At 37.7% G+C, this 21009-nt stretch overlaps 3 protein-coding genes and 1 pseudogene across 3 annotated transcripts; 3 read left to right on the top strand and 1 right to left on the bottom strand.

Moving 5' to 3' along the window:
* The first annotated feature begins 3452 nt into the window (after positions 1 to 3452).
* On the top strand, positions 3453 to 5111 carry LOC137738850 (bidirectional sugar transporter SWEET5-like; annotated as a pseudogene).
* A 2728-nt stretch (positions 5112 to 7839) lies between these two features.
* On the top strand, positions 7840 to 9207 carry LOC137740073 (17.4 kDa class III heat shock protein-like). The gene is made up of 3 exons (XM_068479870.1): positions 7840 to 8289; positions 8576 to 8823; positions 8950 to 9207. Exons 2-3 carry the CDS (start codon positions 8611 to 8613, stop codon positions 9205 to 9207), a joined length of 471 nt encoding a protein of 156 aa, XP_068335971.1. The 5' UTR covers positions 7840 to 8289; positions 8576 to 8610.
* Positions 9208 to 9347: 140 nt separating this feature from the next.
* On the bottom strand, positions 9348 to 16815 carry LOC137740072 (protein SLOW WALKER 2-like). Its single transcript, XM_068479869.1, has 16 exons — positions 16078 to 16815; positions 15509 to 15584; positions 14787 to 14906; positions 14623 to 14698; positions 13811 to 13879; positions 13623 to 13703; positions 13464 to 13535; positions 12750 to 12842; positions 12435 to 12581; positions 12116 to 12199; positions 11884 to 12027; positions 11573 to 11662; positions 11232 to 11314; positions 10787 to 11143; positions 10337 to 10559; positions 9348 to 10206 (listed from the first exon to the last, which is right to left on the bottom strand). Exons 1-16 carry the CDS (start codon positions 16736 to 16738, stop codon positions 9487 to 9489), a joined length of 3096 nt encoding a protein of 1031 aa, XP_068335970.1. The 5' UTR covers positions 16739 to 16815; the 3' UTR covers positions 9348 to 9486.
* A 799-nt stretch (positions 16816 to 17614) lies between these two features.
* On the top strand, positions 17615 to 19948 carry LOC137738824 (small ribosomal subunit protein uS2-like). The gene is made up of 5 exons (XM_068478297.1): positions 17615 to 17874; positions 18423 to 18685; positions 18881 to 19078; positions 19185 to 19374; positions 19648 to 19948. Exons 1-5 carry the CDS (start codon positions 17733 to 17735, stop codon positions 19752 to 19754), a joined length of 900 nt encoding a protein of 299 aa, XP_068334398.1. The 5' UTR covers positions 17615 to 17732; the 3' UTR covers positions 19755 to 19948.
* The last annotated feature ends 1061 nt before the right edge of the window (positions 19949 to 21009 follow it).

The raw sequence follows: 21009 nt of genomic DNA, 5'->3' as shown, positions 1-21009 counted from the left end.
ATCCCAGGGCCAAATACCAGCCCAAGTTTAAGCCAAAAATTGGAGTGGACCCCAGCCGGTGCCAGTGCACCACGGGATTTGAAGCCCATACGCCAACCCGACTTGCCCCAACGCACCAGACGCCAACCCAGCAAAACCCCACCCATGTAGGCGTGTCCCCTGGCTGTCACATCATGTCGGTAGTCGTTGGGCTACTGTTTTTGATCCAACGGTTGATTTTAAAAGGGTCGTTGGTTAATCCAACAGTCCACATTCAAATTTTTTTTGTTTTATATTTATATAATTATTGAATCCAATGGCTTAAATCGAATATAATCAAATCTAACGGTAAAAATAAAAATTAAAAAAAAAGATCTAACAGTCCAAATTTAAATCCAACAGCTAAAATAATTTTAAAAAAATTATTGAACTCAAAATTCACCAAAAAACTCTATAAATACCTATGTATTTGTTCAAATATCCACCCAAAACTCACTTTTCTCCTACAATTCTTCCAATTTTTCTTTCTACCATTTCTTCTCATTTCTAATTTTTTTAAGATGGCAAAAGAGCATATTGCATAAGCGAGTTTGCAAGTTCAGCTTATGCGTTGATCATTTATGTATCCTCAATGTTAAGGCTTGCTTGGTATTGTGTCATCTGCATTGTCGTGCTATGCCTTCTTCTATCACATATTGATGAGATTTTGAGGACGTTTAGGAAACAAAAACACTTTGAAAGTTGAAAAATTGTGCGATCAACTGATATTCAACCTGTATTTATATAGAGGATGATTGATGAAAGTTGAAAGATTAGTGAAAGTTGAAAGTTTGTTGAAAGTTGAACGATTGGTAAAAGTTGAAAGTTTGGTGAGTTTCATGTGTCAATTTAGTGATTTTTCAATATTTATCGGAATTTAAATATTTTTCGATTAAAATGTTCATAAAATTAAATTAGATAGTCTACATAATTTTGTTAATTTAAGAAAAAAATTAGCCTAAGTTCATTCTTTAATAATCCCAAACTAAAATTTTAGGCCATAAGGGTTAGAGCAGAAAAATTGTTTCTGGGTTAAAACCTAAATTTTCTGGGATAAAAGTTTTAAGTTTTAGACCAATGGTTGGAGATGGTCTAAAGATAATACACGTTTGTTGTTGATGGCTGGTTCTTTTAGCTGAGCCTTATTTTTGGGTGGCCATAATAACAATCTGTGTTTAGTTGTATTTTTTTTTCATGTCAGTTAGTGGTTAATTGGTTATGTTTTAACCTTGTTTATTGGTCTTATTGTAACCTCACATTTGTGCTGGAGAACAGTTGGTTCGGCTCCTCCTTCCTTTCGGGAGTGAACTTCCTTGGTGTATCTGCTTTGCCCTTGGAAAGAAATTTCATTGACCAAAAAAACCATTTCTGCTGGGTAGTCTGGGCGTCGTCATGTACAACCGTTTCACTCTTTGAAGAAAAGTTCCAGAAGACATTACTTGTCACCAGTCTAAACATTTTTTGGTTAATAGAAACAGAAATCAGGTTAAAATACAGTAGAAGTAAGGGAAACAGAAAAAAACTAAGCAAACCTTCAACTATGTATACTGTTTGAGGCATGTCACTTACACAGCGTATTTCTGTCACAAGTTTCGAAACGAAAAGCTGTACAAAAAAAAAAAAAAAAAAAAAACTACATTTTGGTAGACTGCAGACCCTTTTAAATAAACCTAAAATTCTCAAATTAATCCTCATCAAGCATATCACCATTGGGATTAATTATTGGGAGACTTTGGATGCGGTCCCTAACTATGAATATTCTTTGACTGAAACCTTCTTGGTTTTCAATTTTTGATCCAAGTTTCTAAAATTAATGTGGTAATTTATTTCTATGTACATTACTATATTTTTTAAATATAAAATTGAAATTTATAGTTTTTTATATTAATGAGATTTTAAATAAAAAACCATAATTTGTGGGATTAAAAATATTAAAATATAAATATACTATTTTGTGTGTGTGTGTGTGTGTGTGTGTGTGTGTGTGTATAAACATGGGTACATTCATAAAAATTAACCAAAAAATTATTGTATCAAAACATGGGTACATTCTTCAAAATCACACACAAAAAAACAAAAGATATTAGGTGTCACATCCTGGCTCGGGCCCCCACCACATCTCGGGCTCGACTCCACCGTAGCACGATATTATCCGCTTTGTACCCCGACCATGCCCTCACGATTTTGTTTATGGGAACTCACACGAAAACTTCCTAGTGGGTCACCCATCTTGGGATTGCTCTCGCAAGAACTCGCTTAACTTCGGAGTTTCGATGGAACCCAAAGCCAGTGAGCTCCCGAAAGGCGTCATGCTAGGTAGAGATGGGAATATACATATAAGGCTTCCAGGATCCTCACTCCTGAGCAATGTGGGATCTTACAATCCTCACTCCTGGGCGATGTGGGATCTTACAATCCACCCCCTTAAGGGCCCAACGTCCTCTTCGACACACTTACAGCCAAGGATTGACTATGATACCAAATTGTCACATCCCGGCCCGGGCCCCCACCACATCCCAGGCTTGACTCCGCAGTAGCACGATATTGTCCGTTTTGGGTCCTAACCATACCATCACGGTTTTGTTTATGGGAACTCACACGAAAACTTCCCAGTGGGTCACCCATCCTGGGATTGGTCTCGCGCAAACTAGCTTAACTTCGGAGTTCCGATGGAACTCGAAGCTAGTGAGCCCCCAAAAGGCCTCATGTTAGGTAGAGATGGGAATATACATATAAGGCTTACAGGATCCTCACTCTTGAGTGATGTGAGATCTTACTTTAGGCTTAATAAAATTAGTAAATTTCTTCTATTAAACTTAACATGGATACATTCTCAAATCAAAGAAAAAAGAATGTACCCATATAAGTTTAAAAATGGATTAGAAAAAAAAATTGAATAGATTTTATATATACATATAACAAATTGATATATTTAAGAATGAGTACATTTTCAGATTAAAAATTTGAAAAAAAATTACATGAATGGTACATATACTTAGCATGGGTACATTTAGCAAAATTAAAAATGGGTACATATAAATAAAAAAATATGGGTACAAATACAAATAAAACTTTATAAAATATGGGCACAAAAAGAAATTAATATATGGGTACAAATTAAAACTGAAAAGAAAATTGGTACAAATTAAAAAAGGATTGCAAATTAAAAATGGGTACAAACTAAAAATAAAAATATATGATAAAAAATTTAGCCATAAATATAAATATACTAATTGTAACATTTTTAACATTAAATGAATATATTTAGAAATAAAATTTTATTATTGAAATATTTAATGATGTTATTAATACCAAGGACCTTGATCAAAAATTAAAAATGAATAAGGTTTTAATCAATAAAGTAGCAAAATGAATAATAAGAACCTAATTTCTCTTTAATTATTTCTCTCATCGTCTACCTTTTGTTCCGAAAAATGGTGAACCCCGCCCTGATCAGAGCTATTGTTGGCATTATTGGTCAGTAATTCTAATTGGCATTTGGGCTTACTTTCTATTTTATTTTATTATCCCCGTTTTTTCATTAATTCGAGCTTTCTAGCATCTGGTTTTCTTGCCTTTTTTTCTAATGCTTGCGGGTTTTAATACACTATTAGTCATCATCAAATTTCAAAAAAAAAGTACTCGGAATGCAAGTGCATGGAGGAGAGTCTTCTGAAGGGACTGTCATGTGTGACATCAATTCATGCAACAGTCCCTCACAATAAGGGAATTTTTATATGTGGATTTCACTTCCTGTCACATGAGAAAGATTTCCTATTCAAATTCGAACATGTCCTCTTATCGTCCTCTCTCTAGTTATGCATATGGGGAGAACTAAAAAGTTTTGCAACTTCAAAAACATACATAAATACGAGCTATTCGAATGGTTAATGAGATATATATCTAGCTAACCTACATTTTCTCTTGTTCCTTCCTGCACAGGAAATATCATCTCTTTTGGATTATTTATCTCCCCAGTGTAAATCTCTCTCTCTCTCTCTCTCTCTCTCTCTCTCTCTCTCTCTCTCTCTCATGTCCACGTACTTAATTATAAATATAGTTGTGTTAAATGATGAATTCGTTTCTTTACCCTAAATGATGAATGGAAATATTGCAGCCCAACATTTGCGAAAATCATCAAGCAAAAATCAGTTGGTGAATTCAAGCCGGATCCTTGAATAGCAACTTTGCTTAATTGTGCTTTGTGGTCCTTCTATGGCTGCCCAAACGTCCATCCAGACAGCCTTCTTGTCCTCACAATCAATGGCACTGGTTTGGTCATCGAATTAATCGATATTGCTATCTTCTTAGCATACTCTCCTGGGGAAAAAAAGGGGTAAGTAACACCATAAATAATAATGTTAGAGTTGTCAAATTTGATTTATAAATTAATTTACTTAACGTCCACATCTTATTAATTTATTTGTCTTATTTTCTTTCAGCGAAACATTATCATTGCTCTTCTAGTTGAAGCTGCCTTATTTGCCATTGTGGTTTTCGTTACTCTACACTTTCTTGAAGCTCCCTCAAATCCGCTCTATGATAATTGGGATCTTATGTATTGTCTTGAACATCATTATGTATGCCTCATCCTTGACAGTCATGGTACGTACGAATCACCAATTTTCATAAATTATTCCACGTTTTGAGTGTTTAGACAATGTTTGGATGATGAAAAAGATTTCATTACTTTAATTATTTGGTTGGCAGAAAATGGTGATCAAGAGAAAGAGCGTCAAGTACATGCCGTTTTCGCTTTCGTTCGCCAACTTCTGCAATGGAATTGTCTGGTCCATCTATGCAGCATTCCTTAAAGTACTGGATCCATATATTCTGGTAATTAATTAAAACTGTAAACAAGAAGTTTTCAATTTATCCTCAAAGAACTAGAAAATACTTTTTATTTTGATTTCTTGTGATTAATTAACCTTTTTTTTTTTTTTTTTTTCTGAATAATTTGGTAGTTTCCAAATGCTTTGGGATCGCTTTCCGGCGAGGTACAGCTCATCTTGTATGCAACCTACTACAAGACCACTAATTGGGATGAGGATGATGAAAAGCCAAAATCTGATGTTCAAATCTCTAATGTTTAGAGAGAGACATAAAAAATAAAGTGTCTTGTAATATAAAAATCTTCAGTCATGTAATCACATTCAATTTGAACACTTTATAAGCACATATTCCGCAGGAAATGGGGCAGTTTGGGCAAAACAAAAAGAAAAAAACATTTTATGAAGAGACGATTGTTTACCACCATCTTCGGTTTATATACGTACAAAAATACTACTCTTACCATATTTTTATACTACATTTGCACCACCTCTTTAATAGAGATGAGAACCACGTGAGTTGGTGAACCCTACCTTTATTAGAGAAGTGGTACAAATGTGATATGAAACATATAATAAGTGTAACATTACTCATATATGTATGGTACTATTACTAAATATAAAGGTAATGTTTGGGAGACAATCTAATTTGAAGCCTCAATCTAAACCATCTGATGTAGCAGCCGACATATACATGTCACGTCACTTAATTAATAACTTTGCAAATTTTTAATCAAAATTGATGATTCTAGAATGGAAAATAACTTCTAGATTTTTCAGATCTCTATTCTCCGTCTCTCTCTCAGAGGATAGAGATGAGGAATCTGAAAAGGTTAAAATAATTTTTTTTGTTTTTTGTTTTGAAATAATCGATTTTGATTAAAAGAAATGAAAAGTTAATTAATTAAGTGACATGGTATGTATATGTCAGTTACCACATCAGATGGCTTAGAGAAATAGTTCAAATTAGATATTTTCACTGACATTACCCTAATAAAACACTATATGACTCAATAGGTTTTCTTACGAAGTGAGAAAACTAAACCCCTTATACAGAAAACTCAACCATATTAATAGATATGCAAAAAAAAATTTCTATTTCTATTTTCTGTGGTTTCATTTGGAAGAGGGTCTTGAGTGTAGCGTACGGAATGAAGTGGTGGGAGAGGGGATGGAATCTAAATGTGAGGTAGTGGTGGGCCTCAAGTCAGAGAGCAGAGGGCCCATGAGGGATTTTTTGAGTCTAGGCCAAACGAATGAGATGGTCCGAATATCGAATCTAAGATTTTCTCTTCATTTTGGGCCATCATATCGAATCTTTCATAAACAAGGTCCGACGAATATTATCTTTACAAATTAGCATCTTTTTTTATGGTAAAATTTACAAATTAGCATCTTGATAAGTGGTAGTAAACAACTTAAGTAGTTGTAAACATCTTGATTTTCATTTAGGTTAAGCACATACAACTACTGAATCCATTGAAAAATAGTAGTAAATCCTATGAAGCAACGGAGAAGAAACATATGAAAAGATCTCCAATATTGATTGACGTTCATTGGTGGTGATTAGGGGTGGAAAAAATTCCCAAAAATCCCGAACCGAACCGAAAAAATCCCGATCCCAAACCAAAAATTTCCCAAACCGAAATTCCCAAAATTTTCGGGATGCTATCCCGAACCGATCCCAAAATTTCGGTATGGGATTTGGGATTGGCTTCTCGATATTTTGGGAATCCCATACCGAACCGAAAATATATAATATTAATTATTATATATATTATTCTTTTATAATTAATGCTAGTAGTTTCTAATTCATGCTCTGCAACCTGGAATGCCCTACACCTTGCATATTTTTCATGTTTTGTTTGATATTCATGTGGATTTTATTATTGCTGCTGCCATGGCTGATGATTTTAGAAGGCTTGATTCTTTTGTTTCTCAACATATTGCAAAAAGGGTTTAATTAATTTGAATTTTGACTATGATAAAAACAGTCAGGCATGCCAGTGTTCAATTAAATGGTAGTGTGAATGAAATGAAATTCCTAGTTCATGAATGTGTTCTTGAATTATATATTTGAAGAACAATTCATAATTTCATATTTCAATTTGGGATTCCCGATTTGTCCCAAAATACCGAAAATATTTTGGGATTCCCGAAATTTGGAATTCCCGAAAATTTGGTTTGGGATTGGTCTTCAAATTCCCGTCCCGAAAAATTTTGGTTTGGGATTCGGGGTACTAGTTTCGGTATGGTATCCCATACCGAACCACCCCTAGTGGTGATTCATATTTAATAATGCTTATTTGCCGACAATTGCAAGATCATTACTAAGGTTGTGCATAATTTTCCTAGGGATGTGTTTTACAGTAATTCTACAGCTTGCAAGTAAATTGTATTGGCGACCCCTTTTGTTTGCTTTTCCTGTTTGCTACCTAATAAGCAATTTACTCTCTGTTTGCGGATAAACGATCCTATTGGTCCGCTCCTTTTAATGGACATGGTAATTCACATTCTATTAGCCGAGAAGGGCTAAGGGCGAGGAGAGAATCTCAAATGATATGGGGAACCGTTTGTCTCTTGGAGTTCGAGTTACTCTGTTCCTATTTCAAAATTTGGCTAATTGATCAATTAACCAAAATTTTGACCGGATATGAAATAACTAGTGCTCGGTGGAATTGTCCACACCATAGGAGCAGAATGAGAAAAAAAAGCCTATGGTAATCTCATCCTTAGTTGCTGAATCTAATGAGGGTTTCAATCCGATGGATCAACTCATCAAGAACGAGAAAGCCGCCCACCATAACCGACTCTTGTTGCCGAAAACGATTGCTAGAAGATTCGATCACTAAACCCTTGCATAATCATACCGTACAACCTGCTTATCACATCTCTCTTGATCAGCTACTCCTTACTACCTGCCCGCGGTTTTTTTTTTGGGGGGGGGGGGGGGGGGGGGGGGTGAGTGGGGGATGGTTTGGTGTTGGAAGGTTGTTTACTTGCTGACTGATAAGTTAAGTAGCGAAGCCTAACATTAGATGACCTAGATATAGAACAAGAGCCAGCTGAAGGTGAATTCCTGGCCTTATGCCCCGGATTGAAGGGAAAATAGTGTTGTAACCCTCAGGTCCGAGGGGATCCAGTGCCCAACTACAGACCGTTCCTGTATTCTTGCTGAGTTTATGACGACAAAATTGTGGTATTTCTGTGAGTTAAAGAAACACGTGTAAGGTCACGATCCTCCGATTCCCGCGGTCTATATGCTGAAAACCCCGCGATTGTTCAAGACGGTTCGTTGCTCTTCGCTCCATTTCTCTCGAACTTTCCACTCTCTGGTTGTTTATATCCCACAATTTCTCGCCAACCAAACAATCAGAATCAGTCGCTGCAATCTCTCGTTCTATCAAACGCTTTCCCGCGCGAATCAAACAACTCTCTTCATGTAAGAATCTTTTCCATGTCCCTCTTCGAAAACTAAACTTCATTTTTCTTCACTTGGTTCTGTTAATTTCTGCTCCCATTTTCGCCCTTTGCTTTCTCTGTAATTTTCCCAAGAAACAAACAGCTCAAATGCCCGTATTACTAAAAAATTCAAGCATACAAGCTTGTATCTCCAATGGGTCACCAAATCTTTCAACTTCACCCGTATTTCTCCATCAAATCTCTACTTTTGATCGCTTCATTGCTACTGGGTTGCTAAAGTAAACTTTCTCTTGAATATTTCACAGATTGTACTCTGCGGATTCTGAATCGTTGGTGAAAAATGATCCGAGATGCGGATTCGAGTGCGTTCGAAGCGGCGGTGAACCACCTGCTGAATTTCCCAGAGGCCATTGAGAAGTTCATGTTTCCTCGAGCTCACGAGACCGGTAACGAGAACAAAGGTGCGTCCAGCATTCCGGTTGACATTTTGGACGCTCCCAGGGAGTACATATTTTTCTTGGACGTGCCTGGCATGTCCAAATCTGACATTCAGGTAGATTAATTAAATCCAAATGTGCACGCTTAATCGGATGTTTTGGTAAATAATGAATGTCGTGCACTTGTTTTATCGTTTGTGCTGATGCATCTGTGAGTGAACAAATTTGATTTCGCGATTCAGGTGACGGTTGAAGATGACAACACTCTGGTGATCCGAAGCAAGGGGAAGAGAAAGCGCGACGACGGGGAGGAGGAAGGGTGCAAGTATATAAGGCTGGAGAGGAAAGCGGTCCAGAAGCTGCTGAGGAAGTTCAGGTTGCCCGGAAATGCCAATGTAGCAGCAATTACCGCTAAATGTGAGAACGGGGTTCTGACTCTGGTTGTCGAGAAGCTTCCTCCGCCTCCCAAGCCCAAAACAGTTGAAGTCTCCATCTCTTGAAGCAGGTGAAAGGCAGCTGGATTCATGTGCTTTGTGTACATTTAGGCTTCTAGTTCCAGGGTTTAGGGTTTATGTGTTAAGGCAATGGAATTGGAACTTGAGTGGAAGGGCAACAATTTGTCCGGACCTACATCTCTGTCTCTATTGTAATCTTGAATTCTAATTTTTCATAAAAAGTAAAAGCCAACGGCAAAAAATTCTATGGGCAGAATCGGATACGAGTTCGAAACAAAATTTCCTGATGGTTTTTTGGACGAGTCCGACCAAGAGAGGGAGGTTTCAGTCGGACGACTTTCTCTTCTTTCGTGATTTCGGCTTCTTTTTTCTAGTTTCCTTATCAGCAGGAACATCGTCGTTCAACAGATGCTCATATTCTTCAAGACTAGCAAACGGGGATGCTCCAGACTTCCCTCGCTTCCGTTTACTTGTGCTTATAACATTCTTCCCCTCATCCCCGTCAATGCCGTCATCTGCATCACCTATGTCAATGTCGTCGTCGTCTGCATCACCTATGTCAATGTCGTTGTCGTCTGCATCTCCTAAGTCAATGTCGTCGTCGTCTGCATCTCCTATATCGATGTCGTTGTCGTCACTCTGGCCATCGTCCGCAATGGCATCAAAGTCTTCTCCCTCCCCACTGTCTGAGGCCAGGTCCAGCTCAGTATCACTGACATTAGCAACCAAGTCTTCATCATCTTCATTGGCAACTTGGTCCAGATCATCGTAATCATAGTCACCATCTGCTTCAATAGAAACACCAGCGGAATCCAGCATATTGTCAATCTCTTCGTTATCGCTGTCATCACCGCCACCACCATCCACGTCGAACAAATCTGCAGCGCCTTCATCTTCTGTTGCCTTCTTCTTTTTCTTCTTTGGTTTCTTTGAAGAATTCATCTTGTTCGTATAGAACTTGTGGAAGACAAGATCTTCTGGGGCTACATCTTCCTCACCCAATGAGAGAATAGCTGATCCGATTAATTGGTTGGTCATGTCAAGCTGGAACGAGAAAAATCAGTCAGCATTGCAGATTTAAGGGGCCTGTGTTTCGGCACTGACCATAACTATGGTACTCAAATCATTCAAATCATTTAAGGGGCAATTCTACAAGTTCAGGAAACAAGCAGACCTTTTTCGCAGGTTCAATTTGTGAACCACCATGCCATGTGCTTTGCTTTGGTTTCTTCTCCATAAACTTGTCCAGAAAAGCAGTAAGTGATAGGTCATTCAGCGGGTTTCCATTGTAGACAATGTTTGCCCCAGAGAGTAGGGTCTTTGCCATGGTTGAAACCGAAGGGTGCACATGTGAAGCAAGTACTGTCAGCTCCCACCAGCTCACACGATCTGCATTACTGTTTGCTCATATAGAAATGGGAATTTGGAAGTTAATAGAAAATATAGACAAAAATAAAGGGTGCAAAGCATTAGAAATCCTGCAGTGGGTTGTTTGACAAGAAATTTGGTTTGACCTTTACTTTTTCTCTCTTCATTCTTTTTTTACTAACAAAGTATTACATGTTGCACTTATTCAATATTCTGCCACACGAATATGGATGCTAGCCTGTTAAAGACAACTAACCAATAAGAGGGTTCTCGGCGTCGTGGATCATAGTCTCCAGGCAAGCGAGGCTTCTCGGATGATGCTTGTGGTGGTTGCACATTACTAGCAGGGGTTGGTTTGGAATCATTTCGATCTTTTGTCACAAAAAACTCCTCTGCTTCATCAGAACCTTCACCTTCAGAATAGGAGGCGGTGGATTCATTATCATCTTCTGAAGAATCATGGTCAGAATTGGCAGCATCATTGCTGTGTGCAAGCTCAACATCGAGTTCCTGTTTCTCTGGGAGAGGGGTGGGGTTATCATCAGTTTCTTCTCGAACATCTTTAAAATGCTCAAGTTCATCATCAACTGACTCATTCTGGAGCACCATGTTCCTGCGTGGGGATGGCGAATTAGAAACATGTTTAATTGACATGTTGAGTAAAATCTAGGGCACAGATCTCCGAAATAGCACTAGCGTACCATAATGGGGGTCTTGCCTTGAGAACTTCTGAAAGGAGGAAGAGGCATCCACATGCATATTGAGGTGGCTGCTGAAGCGCAACCTGTTCAAATTACATCATCCACATAAGTGCAGCATAACAATCATCGACCTCTATTTCACAATGCATGGTTTCCTCAAAGAAGCTTACACTAAGATCCGAAACTCCAAAAATCTCCAATCATGGTAACACAACAGATGCAAATTCTACTTTGTGGGTTTTATTAATAAGGTAATTAACAGAAATGAGATACATGTAGAGCTGTCTAGGAGGAACTGTGGTACGTGTGGCAAACTCATAAGACCATAACTAAGTACATACCTGCAATACACGCTTTGCGAAAGCAGCTGCACGCTTCAAGTTCAGATCATTTTTCATTGCCCTCAGAATAAGTCCGATAAACATTTCTGCCTAAAAAGAAAGTCATATAAAGACGGTAAGATATATAATTGAATGAAAGGAGTCAAATTTGTTGCATGCTACCCAGCTCCTGCTGAAGCTAATAGTAAAGTGAAATTTATTGATCTAAAAAGAAGCTTCTCAAAGACTATAAGAAAGTGCGAGAGACGAGTCTTAAGAAAGAGCGTAGCAAAAGTACTAAAAAAAGCGTAAACAAATCCAGCTCCACTTACCTTAGAAGTATTCATGGCAGCTGGAAGTAGTAGTTTTGAGTACAAGGCCCTGTAAAACCTATCACTGACGATTTGATTCTTAGATGAGATCTTATCGAGAAGCATCAATGCTTGAACTCCTACATTAAAATTCTTAGAATGAACCTGCACAAGTGTCCAGATTAATTTCCATGCACAGAATCAAAGATATAGCTAATCTTCCAAGTAATGACTAGCAAAGCTTTGAGCTTACCAGCTGGAAAAGCATTGGTGTTTGGACCTCAACAATGTCATCAGCCTCATTGCTAGAGACAAAGGGAAATGCTCTATTGACTCCCTGTAAAAGAGACGCAGAAGTGGTCAGTAAGTTCCTTGGAAAATGTTTTTCTAAGCCTAAATTTATGCCTAGCCTTTTGCACTCTTTCTTGTATTCTTTTTCTCTATGAGTAACTAAAAGCTTGTAAACACACCAAGATGTTCCTATGAGATGGTGAGATGACATAGCTACACTGTTATGAAAGCTGAGGATGCATCCTATATATACTGTAGACCCAACAAGTATTTGTACTAACCACCAGTAGAGCTGACAGAAGGCGTGAATCCAATTCAACATGAGAATCCGATGAACTCTTATCCTCATTAGAACTGAGTGGCTTTTTAGACCATGCTTTCCCTTTTTTATCCATCTTTTCACCAGCAGCAGCCTCATTAATAAGTACCTGAAATTTTACTTTGTGACTGTTCATTTTCTATTTCCATAATTTAGGCCTTGTGTACTCCAACAAAAACATCATGATGCAGGGATGTAGAGAATGTGGATTAGGGGGGCAGAAATCATAAGTGTTATGGATGATAAACATTCAAAAGATAATGTAGTTCATCATTACCTTGAAAAGTGAAAAATAAACATCGATTAAACGTTTTGCCACCTTTGGTCCATCTCCTTTATGAGTTAGACGCATTTGGCTCAGAAAGTTAACCTGCATATGTAAAATTTTTGTTCAACAGTTTGTAAGTTGCACCAATTTAAACTGAATGTAGGTAGTATACATTGACTTTGAGTTCAAATCCATGGCTCCTCAATTACTAAGAATTAAATACAAAAACAAGCAAAGTGGGCATGATCAAGAACAAGAAGAAAATTGCTATTTGCTATATGAAAATTCAGACTAATAGCTCCTCAACATGTAAATATGCGTCAGACAGTATGTCAATGAGCAGAATCATTAAATACTGATGCACTTTGGTCATAGCATAGGATCTCCGACAAAGACATGCATGCTCATATGTAATTATGTTAAGAGGAAACATATCAGTGTCTCATGATCTCATCTAGAGATGTTTCTATGCTTCATGATTTTATTGTCGGAGGAAGCCTATTCCTCTCACTGTCTAATTACTTTGGCAAGACAGCTTCAGCCCTTGCATATAGTTTAAAGATCCACCATCATAAACACTAAAACTTTAATATTTCAATAACATTTATGGGCAAACAATCAAACAAAATGTTATGTGGCAGCTGAAACAAGTAGTAATGATACTAGCTTAGTCCAGATTATGGTAGCGATTAAATTAATAGTAGTGTTTATAATGGGACATACTGCATGATATTTTGCTTGTGGAGTCAAACGTGGGCGAAAGAGAAAAGAGTCCACCTCGTTGATCACCACTGCCTGTTCAAAGGAGTTCTTAGTATAAGATGGGACTGGGAGGACTACTCAGATCCACAAATTAGATTTAGCTAAGCTCAATAGATATACCTTCATGTTTGGATGATCAGACAAAAGGTTTGATAAGTGAAAATCAGCATCAGATGCCCCCTTATTTTTAGGATCTCCCAGCTGTAAGCAACCAAAAGGAAGAAAGCAGACAATGAAGCGAGTTGACAATTGTAAGGGGACAAAAAGGTATATGAAGGTAAGTGAGGCAAAAACCAGGTTAAACTTACTTTGTTAACTAGCGCAGACAGTAATCTACGCTCCTGCTCTGATTTATTCTTTAGCAGCACATATATAGTCTGGAAGCATTTATTTGTATAGGAGAGTATGGATCAAAATTCTCACATCAGCATATTATAGATGTTACAGACAACTTCACGTGCATTATAGCTAAAAAAAAAATGATATTTAAAAAAGATATGAGTTACACCTTGGAAAATCATATGAGTTACATCATGCATTTTTTCAGTTTGTGGTAACTTCAATTTTGAATATTTTTTTCAACAAAAAAAAAAAAAAAAAAAAAACTAAAACAAAGATAGGAAAGTGTGGTTTAATCTTTTCACTTTGTGGTCACTTCAACGTTGTTTTAAGCAAAATGTGAAACTTCAGAAAATCACATGAGTTACACCATGCATTTCCACCCAATGGTTGTTTTTATATCAATAACAATGAGCAAACAGAGAACAGAAAATACTAATCTCTTATGTGTAAATTCTTACAACAATCAACCTACATAACAGTTGTCATCCAAGCCTTAAACTTTACTTACAGCAAATCAATATCTGAAATAGTAACATGCTTACAAATGAAAATCTAAGCGAACTTCTAACAAACATGCTCCTCAAATTCCAATTGGACTGTTGGTTTAAAGAGGAGGCTTGAACTTTATTAAAAAAAAAAAAAAAAAAAACCTGTTTCACTGGAGAAAATGAATATTGGAACTTTGTAGCTTCAGGAACAATCGAAAATTAGTAGTCATAATGGGAGGTTTTAAACAGGCAGCAAATTAACAATAAGAGAAAAATCGAGAGAACCCAACCTTCAATGCCTTGTTTTTAAGTTCAGGTAACATATCTTTTGATGCTTCCTCAAGAGCAAAAACATAGCGTTCATACCTGAGAGAGACATTATATGTGTCGTGTTAAAAATAGATGCACACAATAAGGTTGTGGAGAAAAAGGAACAAAGACTAAAACCAAATACCTTTGTTTCAAGCACTCCTCCCAATACCATAGAAGAAGAAGAGAATAACCATCTTTTGTCTCTGGAACATGATTTAATGGCTGCTGTATGAGGTTCTTAAGCTTGCGATCAGGTAATAAACTGGAAATAGAAACATATATGCAGATCAGAGCAAAGTAAGGAGCAAAAAATCACAAAATATGAAGTCAAAGTTCTAAAACAAACTCAAGTGGACAAACCAATGCCGTCGATCATTATTAATCATAAGGAAAATGGCTTCTTACTAAACCCAACAGGAGCATCAAATTTCTGTAGAAGTGTTAGACCATTCATCATGAAACACGCCAAAATAGAAAACCAACAATTCACTTACTTCATGGAGCAAAGGGCAATAAATTTAGTATATCATAAAACATGATCATTTCTATAATGAGGCATTGGACTATTTTCAATTTTTGCAGCAAGGTCATAGATTGATAGTAGTTTCAGACGGGCTTGTTTAGTATTACAAACTTTTCTTTCTGGTTTGGTGAGATTCATGAGCTTTCTTGTCTTGTTTGTCAGTGGAGTTCTGTCGTTCTTTTAAATAAAAGTAGTTCTGTAGCAGACCTCACACCTTTAATCCCCCATGGCTTGAGTGACCGTGGAGGGATCAAAGACTGGTTAGTCATTTCCAAGGTTTCAGGACTAATAATGTGTGCACACACACATGGATTGAGGGAGGGATAGAGGAGAGAGATAACCTTGTAAGAAACAATTCTCTCAATGCTTCAAAACCTGCAAATGCATATCGCTTTCCCACTTTGGATGTCACCATTCCTACAACAAATACAAGTCCCAACAAAAGCAAGATTCAAAAAAATAAGGCCAATCAAGGTTCAAATAGAAAGATCGAATCCACACCCAGCTTCCAACAGAACCAAAGCCCATGGTCAGATTGATAATTTGATATGAATAATTTCTTTTATCCCAAAAATCTATCAAAGTTCATCAAGAACTGTGTATACACAGCGACATGAATAAAATTTAGACATTCTATATTGATTCTAGTACATTAGCCTCGGATCAAATGGAACATAGGTATAGGTATAAAATAACTTGGAAACATTCATTGAATCATTATTAGCATTTCTTTTCTTGCTGAAACAAACAGTCACGAAACGAACAATCTAAAATTCTAAGATTCAAAAAATATTTTCCGGCATATGTCAACAAAACAATTCAAGTTGGGAGATGCTTGATTTAAAGCAGTCATTAACTTTCACCCTCTTTTTTTCAAACACCTTCTTCTAAATGCAAACTGAAATATTACCTATAAGTGCGTCAAGGGACCTCATGTTGGCAATGGGATTATCCCCAACCAACACCGAAAATGCTGATATCTTATCCGATGCAGTTCCGGACCTCTGTGTGGTAAGCAAAAGCTTAATATCCCCACTCTTCCCTTTCGATGACTCGTAGTCCGCTACGTACTGCGCCATTAACCTCTCTCCAAGCTCTTTCTTCTTTGCCACCACACCCTTCCACTCCTCCGCATTCTTCACCTCCATTTTCTTCCCACCCACAAGCACCTTGCCTTCCAATTCCTCAGCTTCCTCATACCACACCCCCAAGTTGTTCGCCGACATCAATGGCAGCTTCGGGAGGTTCTTGAACTTCTCAAAGTTTCTCGCTTTGTCCTTGCTGCTGTTTTCCTCCAGTGAAGAAAGTGTGAGTTTCGGCTTCTGGTTTTCATTGGGTTTGAAATTCGGCTTGTTTGGCTTCTGGTTTTTGGTGGGGTTTGGGATTGGAGCTGGTTTGGACTTCCTTTGGGGTTTTTTGGGACCGGGATTGCGAAAATCGACATCGTTGAAGCCGGAGGAAGGGAGAGAGGTTGCGAGACCGAGAGAGGAAGCGAAGGAGGCTACGTCGGACCGGAGGTGATCTATGTCTTCTGGGTTGCTAGCGGATTTCTTTGATTTAGAATCCGCCATGACTGGCTGTGGAATGAAGCTTTACCAGAAAATACAGACGAAGGGGCGGGGATGGTTGTAGGGTTTAAGAAAATGGGCTTTTGATTTGGATCCGGGTAAATTTAAAAGTCGACCACAATCTGATGGGCTAGGCCATTGTGGGCCTAGGACTGAGTTTTCTAGCTTCACGGATGCCAGATGCGACTTTTTTAATACGTTGAGTATTTATTTAAAATGTTTAAAAATATTAAGATCAATTTAAAACGATATTGAAAATTTGAGGAGTTTTAGATACTTAGTTATATGTTTGGTGAATTATTGAGGAAGGAAAAGTGAACGATTCTTATTATAGTGCATAAACACGATTATTTTTCATAAATGGTGTAGTCTATTTACAATAATATGTTTTTTTTTTAGTACAGAGATATTTTTACATTAAAAAGAGAGAGCTTAGCTAAGCTGTATAATTGGCAGCCTAATTTGGTATCGAATTTTTCATCCACGATATTCGAACCTAAAACTTCTCACTTCCAGATGAAGAGGAATATCACTAGATCATAGTACTGATTGGTTAATATGTTTCGAAGCATCACCAATTCTTTAAATTAAAAAAAAAAATTGAAAAAAAAACTCTAAACCGGCATATCATTGACTTCTACAAATCTATCTCACTTCCACTTCCAAATGAAAATGAATATCACCGAACTTATGTTTAAAAGCATCACCAATTCTTTAAATTAAATTAAAAATAAAAAATAAAAAAAATAAAAATAAAAAAGTGAAAAACTCTAAACCGGCAGATCATTGACTTCTACAAATCTAGCCGTTGGTGTTATCCAACGGCTGAGATAGTACGGAAGTAGAAATCTTAGTTCTCCTCCTAGGGTTTTTCGCTCGCAGCCTCCCGATAAAGCGAGCAAACCCGCAGCCCCCCACTCTCGCAGCCTCGCCTCACTCTCGCATAGAAAATCGGCCGGAGGCTCATCTTCCCCCTCTATCTGTTGAAGTCTCGACGATGGCTACCACCGCCGCAGCACCGCGTCAGCTCTCTCAGAAGGAGGCTGACATTCAGATGATGTTGGCCGCCGAAGTCCATCTGGGCACCAAAAACTGCGACTTTCAGATGGAAAGATACGTCTTCAAGAGACGCAACGATGGTATGCATCATATCTCCTCCTTAATCTTCCTCATTTTTACTTATATTTATGCTAATTTTTTGGTAATATAATATGAAATTTCAGATTTTTGAATATGTTTTGTTTGTTTTGCGGTGTCAGAAATGGGGGGTATTTTCTAATTTATGCTGAATATGTTTGTGCTAGATCTGGTATATGGGTATTATTATAGCTATGGTGTTATTTGTTCTTGTTGGTATATTTTGTTGCGCTTCTTTTACTTTGAATTAGAATTCATTTTTCCCTATTTAAGCAGCTTCATTGTGTTCACTGTAGTAGTTGATTTTAGAAAATGGCTGTGTATGTTATGTCGATTCGTTGCTGTCAAGGTTATGTTTTTATTTTTCGATTGCACGGGTTTGTTGTCAAGCTGCACGAGCAAGGAACTGTATGATTTGGGTTGTGTGGTCATGATTTAGTTGTGAAGTGCGATGATACGCCATATGTGTTTTTAAGCAGCTGATTGTTATACGAACATAGCGTTTTATTTTCATGATTTAGTTCTCAATCACTTATTTGGTCATTTTCAGGAATCTATATCATTAATCTTGGGAAAACATGGGACAAGCTGCAGCTGGCAGCGAGAGTGATTGTTGCGATTGAAAACCCAAAGGACATCATTGTGCAGTCCGCAAGGCCATACGGTCAGAGGGCTGTACTGAAATTTGCTCAGCACACTGGTGCCAATGCAATTGCTGGCAGGCACACTCCCGGTACTTTTACCAATCAGCTCCAGACATCATTCAATGAACCCCGTCTTCTCATTTTGACCGATCCACGAACTGACAGCCAGGTGATGATCTTCTTTCATTTCTCGTGGTTTTGCGTGTTTTGTATATGTTCATTTGTAGACAGTTGCAACCGTAAATTAGTTTGAATTGTAATTTATTTGTGATCATGTATGTGATACTATGTAGTTCTATTATTCCCCACTTCTGTTCTGCTTTTTTTCTTTCAATGTGTACTAATATTCTCTATGTATCGGCAGCCTATTAAGGAAGCTGCTCTCGGAAACATTCCCACCATTGCTTTCTGTGACACTGATTCTCCTATGCGTTATGTTGATATTGGCATCCCAGCCAATAACAAGGGCAAGCACAGCATAGGATGCCTTTTCTGGCTCCTAGCAAGGATGGTCTTGCAAATGCGTGGTTCACTCCTTCCTGGTCACAAGTGGGATGTTATGGTAAGCATAGAATACTAATGTTGAACAATATTTGAGCATTATTTTGTAATTGAGCATATTTAGAATTGTCTCTAAGCTTCATTTTCGCCCAAACTTCTTTTTGCAGGTTGATCTATTCTTCTATAGAGATCCTGAGGAGGCCAAGGAAAAAGAAGAAGAAACTGCAGCAATTGAGTACGGAAACGATTTCTCTGCCCCTGTTGGCGGTGATTGGTCTGCCCAAATATCTGATGCTCAGTGGCCAACGGATGCATCTGCACCCATCCCTGCAGCTCCTGGCTGGACCGTAGAAGCAGGTTTCACTTCCCAAACCATTTTATTATTAAAAGTTTGTGCTTGAATTGTTGCGCTTGAGTTTGTATTATCTACCCCTGTTTTTGCTGCTTATTTTTTCTAAACTGTTATTGTTTTGCCACGCTCTATGCAAATTATCCATTTGCTGTGGTTAGCTCATTTCCCTGCAGACTTTGCTGGATGTTAGAAATATTTATGCTTGCTACCTGGGATATCCTTGAACTTCTTTGTTCGCCCGTGTACCTATTCTGACTTATCCCGTTTATGTTTTGCAGCACCAGTAGTAGCAGATGGATGGGATTCGGCTGTTCCACCACCACAGGCTCTGGCTACTGCCCCCATTGTTGAAGGTGGAGTTCCCGCTCCAACCGGCTGGGAATAAAGGAAATTTTGGTCACCACAATGTGTCGAATCATTTGTAATCGGCTAGATTTTCTTCCTCTTTGGGTTTCGAAAAGGGATTATGATTCCATTTCTGAAAAATGGATTGGTTTTTAAACTGTTAAGCTGTAGAATTGAGTTTTCTTGGAGATGTTGACAATGTTATCCTTATTAATATATATGCTTTCTTAACCATCTTATATTGTTGCAAATAATAATCAACAGTGCTTTCTGCGCCAACCTTGTTTACGCAGTTTATGTGATTTTTGGACAGTCACTCCCCTGCTATTGCACCACCACTGCACCCACTACTGTCGCCGTTTGCCTGCATAAACGTCTCTATGAAAGTACGCTCAAAACTGTGGATTGTATGACGATGCTCAAAGTTTTTGTCGAGGGCATGAATGCCATGTCGGAAAAACAAAGGACTTTGCATGCATTTTAAGTGTGGATTGATGTTGAACATCTTTGTATTGCCAATCAATTTTATGGTGAAAAACTCTTCATTTGTATTGTTTGATTGATACGAGACTTGGGTAATATTTAGCGATGTGTCAGGTTGCAGGACTTCGTGAATTATTCAATTTTTTTCTTACTACAACGTGTTTATGAGCAGCAATTTGGGTTAGGTTGCAGGACTCTTTTATCTTTTCTTTTCTTTTTTTTTTGGCGTTCCTTTTTTCTCAATTGCAACTCTTCAAGGTAGTGACTTATCATTTTATAACATGTTCAGTTTGTGAAGGTTTCCTTAAAAGTGCTTTTAAAATTACTGAAATAGTTTTTAAAGAAAATATTTTTGAGTTTCAAAAGCACTTCAAGTGTTCATCCAAAATCATTTTCATCAAAAACACTTTTAACCATTTTAATATAATTCCAAACGAGCGCTTAGTTTTGGATGAGCCATCCTTTTTGGATGGATTTAACCCCAATTATCACGATTGTGTTGAATCCATTTATTATCCACCTTGTGATAAAATTGGACAACCCCAAGTTTAACCCAAGTTCACCCACAGGTTGGGTTGAGTTTAACCCGACCCCATATTGTAAATGATGACTAGGGTCGGGTTGACCTTGTAACATGCCCAGCCCGTACGAGTGAACGTAATGCAGCAGGGTCATGAAACGACCATCCCTTTCTAACCACCAAAAAAAAAAAAAAAAAAGAAAAGAAAGAAAGAAAGAAGCACTCTCAAATGTTGCAGACTACTCGGAAATGGGGTTCAACCGGGACACAATCTGCTGGTGTGCCAACTTAG

Source organism: Pyrus communis, chromosome 7 (assembly GCF_963583255.1).
Source record: "Pyrus communis chromosome 7, drPyrComm1.1, whole genome shotgun sequence".
Classification (NCBI taxonomy): domain Eukaryota; kingdom Viridiplantae; phylum Streptophyta; class Magnoliopsida; order Rosales; family Rosaceae; genus Pyrus; species Pyrus communis.
Note: the sequence above shows the minus strand (reverse complement) of the source record. Positions and strands in the feature narration are given on the sequence as shown.

Excerpts from the sequence above, each read along its gene's own strand:
- LOC137740073 (XM_068479870.1), top strand. The coding sequence starts at position 8,611 with ATGATCCGAGATGCGGATTCGAGTGCGTTCGAAGCGGCGGTGAACCAC. Across the intron at positions 8,824-8,949 it reads TGTCCAAATCTGACATTCAG|GTGACGGTTGAAGATGACAA; the intron begins GTAGATTAATTA and ends TTCGCGATTCAG.
- LOC137740072 (XM_068479869.1), bottom strand. The coding sequence starts at position 16,738 with ATGGCGGATTCTAAATCAAAGAAATCCGCTAGCAACCCAGAAGACATA. Across the intron at positions 13,536-13,622 it reads CTGATCATCCAAACATGAAG|GCAGTGGTGATCAACGAGGT; the intron begins GTATATCTATTG and ends TCCTTTGAACAG. Across the intron at positions 12,200-12,434 it reads TTCTGTCAGCTCTACTGGTG|GGAGTCAATAGAGCATTTCC; the intron begins GTTAGTACAAAT and ends TCTCTTTTACAG.
- LOC137738824 (XM_068478297.1), top strand. The coding sequence starts at position 17,733 with ATGGCTACCACCGCCGCAGCACCGCGTCAGCTCTCTCAGAAGGAGGCT. Across the intron at positions 18,686-18,880 it reads ATCCACGAACTGACAGCCAG|CCTATTAAGGAAGCTGCTCT; the intron begins GTGATGATCTTC and ends ATGTATCGGCAG. Across the intron at positions 19,079-19,184 it reads GTCACAAGTGGGATGTTATG|GTTGATCTATTCTTCTATAG; the intron begins GTAAGCATAGAA and ends TTCTTTTTGCAG.